Source organism: Colobus angolensis, unplaced genomic scaffold, assembly GCF_000951035.1.
Source record: "Colobus angolensis palliatus isolate OR3802 unplaced genomic scaffold, Cang.pa_1.0 Scaffold66, whole genome shotgun sequence".
NCBI lineage: Eukaryota > Metazoa > Chordata > Mammalia > Primates > Cercopithecidae > Colobus > Colobus angolensis.
Genome location: NW_012120265.1, coordinates 3,534,753 through 3,541,860, shown reverse-complemented (window position 1 = coordinate 3,541,860; position 7,108 = coordinate 3,534,753). Strand labels below are relative to the sequence as shown.

At 56.7% G+C, this 7,108-nt stretch overlaps 1 protein-coding gene across 1 annotated transcript in view; it reads left to right on the top strand.

The window, feature by feature from the left end:
• The window catches only part of SUGP1 (SURP and G patch domain containing 1), a 43,525-nt gene that overhangs the window by 12,409 nt on the left and 24,008 nt on the right, over positions 1-7,108 (top strand). Inside the window, exons 4-7 of the mRNA XM_011925873.1 lie at positions 1,372-1,599; positions 3,603-3,726; positions 4,002-4,102; positions 5,062-5,185. Of these exons, the coding sequence (XP_011781263.1) occupies positions 1,372-1,599; positions 3,603-3,726; positions 4,002-4,102; positions 5,062-5,185 (577 nt within the window). The remainder of the gene's footprint in view (positions 1-1,371; positions 1,600-3,602; positions 3,727-4,001; positions 4,103-5,061; positions 5,186-7,108) is intronic.

The window sequence follows — 7,108 nt, the reverse complement described above, 5'->3', positions numbered from 1 at the left end:
AACCCGGGAGGCGGAGCTTGCAGTGAGCTGAGATCCAGCCACTGCACTCCAGCCTGGGCAACAGAGCGAGACTCCGTCTCAAAAAAAAAAAGATGAAGCCCCTGCCAGGCGTGGTGGCTCATGTCTGTAATCCCTTTGGGAGGCTGAGGTGGGAGGATAGCTTGAATCCAAGAGTGTGAGACCAGCCTGGACAACCTAGCAAGAACCCATCTCTGCAAAAAAATAAAAATAAAATTAGCCAGTCATGATGGTGGGCACCTGTAGCCCCAGCTACTCTGGAGGCTGAGCCGGGAGGATTGCTTGAGCCCAGGAGTTCAGGAGGTGGAGGCTGCAGTGAACCATGATTGCACCACTGCACTTCAGCCTGGGTGACAGAGTGAGACCCTGTCACTAAAAAAAAGATGAGGCCCCCAAGTGCAGAGCCAGCCTCTATCTAATGATCCGGGGGCCCTGGTCCTGTTCTCAGGGTGGTGAGCTGGCCAATTTCATGATGCTGCTCCCCAGCGGACTCAGGGCTCTTTCTGAAGCTGTCACACACCAGCCCTGCCCCATCCCCTGCTTTGCTGTGGGTGCTTCTGCACTGTGGGTCCTCTAGACAGCAAGGTGTGGGCTAGAATGGCTGGTCTCCAGGTTTGCACCTGGACCCCTTGTCAGTGCCCCAGGGGATTCCCAGCCTTCCCCAGTGGTAGCAATGCCTGTGCAAAGAATGGGACCCCTGTCTATAGGTTGGTTGCCTACAGGTGTGCAGTGTGACAGGCCAGGTGGATAAATCGTCACCCACGGAGCTTCTGCCCATGTCTCTTGATTTTGGGATTTAGTGACCAGAGCCCGTTGTTACTGGTGAGACAGCTGGTCCTCGACCTTTGTCAGGTTTCCTAGGGAACAGCTAAGAAATGTTAACCCAAGGCCAAATTCATCCTCGAATGAGGAAGGATGGTTTGAGTCCCTTCCCCATCAGGTCTCAGGGTGAGAACACCCAGTAGTCTGGCCCTGGCCAGTCAGCCTGGCCACAGACCTCCAAGGGAATGGTTGTAAACTGGGATTTGGGGACTCGGGTCTTACCCGGCAGAACTGATGTTCTGTCCCCAGAACTGTCCCAGCCTGTGGGTGCAGCGCAATTGAGATGCCTCCAGCCAGAGTGGCTCCCTGCAGAGCGCCAGGCTTCTTTTCTTCTGGCTGGGGAACTACAATGAGTCCTTTCGCTCTCTGCCTCACTGTCCCCATCTGTAAAATCAGGGTGGCCTCCTCTGAGCCCCTGAGTTCTGGAAGTCAAGGACCCAGCTTCCCCGGGGCCCACAGCACTTGGGTTAGGTCGGAAGCCAGGAGAGGTACCCTGCACTCTGAGTGTGCATATCCTTCCTTCTATACCAGATGCCCCTCCCAGTGCTCCCAGCGCCCCTCCCAGCACACCCACCCCCAGTGCCGGGAAGAGGTCCCTGCTCATCAGCAGGCGGACAGGCCTGGGGCTGACCAGCCTGCCAGGCCCCATGAAGAGCTACTCCCACGCCAAGCAGCTGCCCGTGGCACACCGCCCAAGTGTCTTCCAGTCCCCCGATGAGGACGAGGAGGAGGACTATGAGCAGTGGCTAGAGATCAAAGGTAAGTTGTGGGAGCTGCTGCTCCCCCACCACCAGTGCCCGTGCTCTAGCAGGTGGGATCTGTGGTGGGCAGGGCAAATGCTGCCGGGGCTGTGGGTGCTTTGGGCTGAGTTGCAGCCACCAGGTCTCCAAGCTGAGCCTTGGGCCCTCTGGGGTGAGGAGAGCAAAGGAGGGTGAGGGGCAGGGCTGGGGTGTTGCTGGGCATCAGCGCGTGGGCTTCATCTTGGGAGCGGTGGGATCCATCTTCCACTCACACAGCGGCTCACCCAGCCAGGGCAGGGGTGCACGCCCTTCTCGCATATGCTCCAAAAGGGCATCCTCACATCCCTTCTTGGAGGAGCTTCTAAGGCTCTTCAGCTGAGCCCTGGAGGCCCGAAGCACTGCCCCAACCATGGGTTACCTGTCCCCCGAGTTTAGGCCAGAGGTATGAGCCGCAGGTTGGAGGGTGCTCTCTCCTATTCCTGGGAAAGGATGGTCACTGGTCATGGGCGAGCTTGTCCAGATCTCCCACCGTAGGAGGGCAAAGGGGGTGGCTGTGGTGACAGCATTGCTAGCAAGTCTAGCCCCATCCACATTCAGAATGAGGCGCTGTGACACCTGAACTGCGTGGAGGGCTGCCTGGTGAGGTCACGTCACCCTGACAGCACAGACTGAAGCGACCGTGGAGTTGTGCCATGACAGCTTTGAGACCCCTTGCTTCTGGCTGTGTGTCCGAGCGGATCAGAGGCCAGCCTGGCCCCCGGGCCATTAGTCAGAATGGAGCTGGTGTGTGTCCTTTCCTTAGAGAGGTTCCCCAGCAGCTCCAAGGGTACTCTGTTGGGAACTGCTGCAGTACAAGGGGTATCGGGCGTCTCGAGGCCCTTGAATTGAAGCTCATTATGGCCCACTGTCTGCGTGGCCTCAGAAACCCACCTGTTCCTGTAAACAGCGACCAGGTCAGGATTGTTGCTGGGCCCGTGGCAGGAGGGCGACCTAGAGTGAAAGATGGTCATGGAATGCCCTTGGGACCTCACAGCGGCCCTCGCTGGGCCACACACTCCCCACCTCTCCCCGATTCCCAGCAGCCCAAGCAGCAAGGGGAATAAGATTAGCCGCAGGTCTGGCATGTTGCCCAGTTGCCAGGTACTTGCTGGCAGTGAGAAATTTCTCCTGTGCATCTCCTACAAGGGCTGCGATCTGTGTAGTAGCTGACAAACTCAGCCTCGGAAACAAGCCAGGGAAAAAATGCAAAAGCAAGTTCCACATGGCTCAGTGGGGAGGCTAATCCATATATAAAAATATATCTTTATAGCTCTGTTCACTGAAAAGGCCCCGAGATAATGATTAAGCCCGTGGCATTGAGCATCCCTAGCGCCCAGATGCTGGTCTGGAGACACAGTTTCTCATGGAAACCGACTTCTTGGAGAAGTGGCTGGCTCTGGGTCTGGGCAGGAAGTGTATGAGATGATCTTGGAGCGCCCTGTCCCGGCAGATGGCAAGGAGGCCATCAGAGACTCCTGGGGCCATGTCCAGAGCCCTCAGGAGCCAGCTTGAAGAGGCTCCACCGGCTGCAGAGCTTCTATGACACTAATTGCCATGGATCGAAACCCACCCAGTGTGTTTAAATCAGAGCTCATAATGGTATTTTTAAAAAAAGAATGTGTCATCTTTGAAGGATGAAAGGGAACCGATGTGTTATGCTGAAAACTGGTAAAGAAAGAAAAGAATTAAGCATTTCCCCCCCCAACAACCAGGGGAAGCTGGATATATTTTCTGCTAGCTTCCAGCCTGGAGCTCACCACAGCCTCACACACTTCTCTCCCACCCAGTGTGTCTCACCAAGACAGTGAGACCAACTCCCCCCTCATCATGGTGTTTTATGCCTGGACTCGGGACGCCCAACAGCCTCCTGCATCTCACACTCTTCTCCCTCCACCCCCTCTGTCGTTGTGGTCCGTAGAGAGAGTGTGCCTATTGACTGTGGGGTGTGTGAGTTGAACCCCAGTACTGACAGCCTCCTTAAAGTTTCACCCCCAGAGGGAGCCGAGACTCGGAAAGTGATAGAGAAATTGGCCCGCTTTGTGGCAGAAGGAGGCCCTGAGTTAGAAAAAGTAGCTATGGAGGACTACAAGGATAACCCAGCATTTGCGTGAGTATCTCCGGGGAAGGGAAGGCCGTGTTGTTGAATGAATTTGCTGCACAGTCGCACGTGCGGGGCTGGTTGCTTGCTAGCGCGGGCCGGATACTGTTCCGAGCGTTTTCTGATTCTCACTAGAAGTGACGAGTGGCTCCCATGTGGCACGGAGACTTGCTTTTGGGGCGCTGCTCGCCAGCCTGCCTTTTTTTGTGCAATAGAAGCTGCAGGGATACGCCTGTCACAGATACTCATTTTTCCCTCTCTTCTGCAAACTTCCTCCTCTCCAGATTTTTGCACGATAAGAATAGCAGGGAATTCCTCTACTACAGGAAGAAGGTGGCTGAGATAAGAAAGGAAGCACAGAAGTCGCAGGCAGCCTCTCAGAAAGGTAGGTGGACAGAGTGGGCGGGAGGTTCTGGGGAGGCCTGTGGACATACCGTGCCCCAGTGTGAAATCGGGGTTCCTGGAGGTGCTGGAGTGGCACTGTGTGGCACTGGTGGTTGAGGTCTGTATTCTCCCAGGCATCTGGGGTCACTCTGGGAATGGGTCTGATACCACCTTCCCCCTCAGTGCTCCAAGGACCTGGTGAAGCCTGAGTGTCAAGCCACATGTGTGGGGTACATGGGTGCTCTTGGAGATCGAGGTCACTCCTGGGAGATCAGTTCAGGGCAGTACCCTGGGTAGAGGGGGCTTTTGCTTGTTGGTTCTTTGTTACGTTAACAAGCGTTAATGAGCCCCAGCTTCCTCCTGGGCACTGAGGACAGGGCAAGGCAAGTGTAGTGTACGGCTGAGGACCTGGGGGACAGACACTGTCAGCTGATGCAATTCGGATGGGGTGAATTTCAGGGGAAGGGGAAATACTGGCTGGTCTTCGACTGTGATGACATAAAATCCCAGCCAAGTGTTAGTGGGTAGGGGGGATTGATGTTCAGGCCAAGCACAGGCTGCAGAGGTTTGTTCCTTGTGTTTCCTGTGGCTCTGTGCCCTGAGCCTCTCCCCAGGAGAGGAGGCCCAACAGCACCCCCCAGCCATGTGACCTGGGGTGCTCCCATCTCCCCTCCTGCCCCACCCAGACCTGCTGTCACGTTTGGATCCTTTGTCCCGGCTCGTGTCCCAGGCCCTCTTGACCTCCCTTGTTGGACAGGGTTGGGGGGGGCAGGGGGCGGGGGCTGGAGGTGTGTTATGAACTCTGGCGTCTGGTCCCAGTGCAGTAATCTGATTCCCATTTGCCTGTTTCTCTTTGCATCATTCCTAAAACAAACCCCACTTGTTGCCCTTGGGGTTCTTAGCAGAAATTAGGCTGTTGGGTGTGGTGAGTTGAGCCCAGTACTGACAGCCTGCTTAAAGTTTCACCCCCAGAGGACGAAGAGGTCAAGAACCTTGCAGAAAAGTTGGCCAGGTTCATAGCGGACGGGGGTCCCGAGGTGGAAACCATTGCCCTCCAGAACAACCGTGAGAACCAGGCGTTCAGGTAAGGGGGGCCCTGCCAGGGAGGTGACCGTCATCTTGGCCACAGCCCCCCTGCAGGGGAGGACACTGGATCAGCAGAGTCCAGCCACTTGCTGGGGTCCCACTGTGAGACGCTGGCAGGTCTAAGAGTCTCTGACCCCAGAGCCTGGCTCTGCCTCCCCATAGGCATGTCCCACACGCACACCAGCACCCCTGGGTGGTCTCTGAGGCAGGTGCACGGGGCCTTTGGGGCCTTTGTGTCTTTTAGGTACCTCATGGAGAAAGTCTCTAGCACTTGCCCAGTTGCCTTTGGGACACACAGCAGCCCTTGACCAGGGGCAGGTCAGGCTCTCAAGTGGAAATTCACAGTAGTGTTTAGTTTATGTTGTGTACGTTCTCAGGGTCTCCCCTTTATGACGAGGGAAGTGGCAGGGAATGGGGAACTTCAGAATCGATAGAGGGGGGGAACACCCAGTCTATATGTGAGTTCCACAGAAGGGTGGGTGCATGACAAGCAGCCTAGCCTCCCTGCCATCCCCCGCCATGCGGTCGCACCCTAGCCCCAGTGGCTGGGTCTGTGTTCACTGGCTCATCAATTCATTGGGTGGGTTTGGCACTTGCTCTGTGCCCGGGGAGGCGGGTGGGTGCCTGGGGGATGTGGGGGTGACGTGCCCATGAGCTTACACAAGCCCCGACTCAGTCATTGAGGAGGTGTGACAGCACATGACAAAGTCCTGGAGCAGCAGCTCTCTGGGCTGGTTGATTCAGCAGACTTCATCACAGATGGGGCAACTGTGCTTTTTGTGGTCACTGGCCAAGGTCGTGGAGGGTGGGCAGACATGGCCAGGCCAGGTCCAGGCAGACGAGGGCAGTGGGCCACCCTTGGGAGGTGGGACTGAGGGAACGTGGGGGCTGGGAACAGGGAGGGTCAAGGCTCAGCTGACCCAGTGGATGGGGACAGGGAGAGGGGGTGGATTGTTTGGGCCTGGAGTTCAGGAGAGGGATCTGCCTGGGACCGGAGCGCCCCCCAGGTATCCTGAATCTGGGACTTGCCCTGGGGACCATTGAGTTGTTGGCCACACCTCAAGGTTAGGTCACTAGTCTCCTCCAAGTCATTGTGTCTTTCCTTCATTTGCCTGATTAAGGCTATATAAATAAGAAACCTAGTTTGCTGTCATTGTAGGTAGACACTGACTGTGAAACCTTTTCAAAGGAGAAGCAGGCAAGGTATGGAATTCTGTCCAAGGCCCAGAGCCTGGTGGCTCTGCCCGGTCAGAGGGGTCCAGGGCCCAGTCGCTGCAGCCTAGCCTCTCCCCAGATGTCAGAACTGAGAGATGCTATTGGTGCAGGTGGCCCCGGCCATCCTGTGTGTCCTTTCTGTTCCAGGGTATTGCTGACAGGCGCCCAGCTTGTCAGGTGTGGCTGTTGGAGAGGCCAGGCTGGTTGAGGTTGCCTGGGGTGGGTACCCTGGGCAGCCAGAGGAGTTGAGGCTGAAGGAAACTCGTCCCCACACTCACTGCAGAACTATAGCCAGACCAGGAAAGAACTGGGCGGGTCGGGGGGACGACCAGGTATTCAGGCCCCTGCAGGGCATGCAGGTTTGCGCCTGTGTTTAATCTCCATGTAGGGTCAGATATGAGGCAGCCCCAAAACACAGAAATGCTGGTTCGACCCACGTGGTTGGCAGACCTCCCCTCACCCCCAAATCTAACAGCCACCTCATGTGGCCACTCCTGGCCCTTCCCTGTCACGCCTGTGGGCCAGGCACACCCCAGCCACTTTGGGAAACAATTCTGGCCGGGCGCGGTGGCTCAAGCCTGTAATCCCAGCGCTTTGGGAGGCCAAGACGGGCGGATCACGAGGTCAGGAGATCGAGACCATCCTGGCTAGCACGGTGAAACCCCGTCTCTACTAAAAAATACAAAAAACTAGCCGGGCGAGGTGG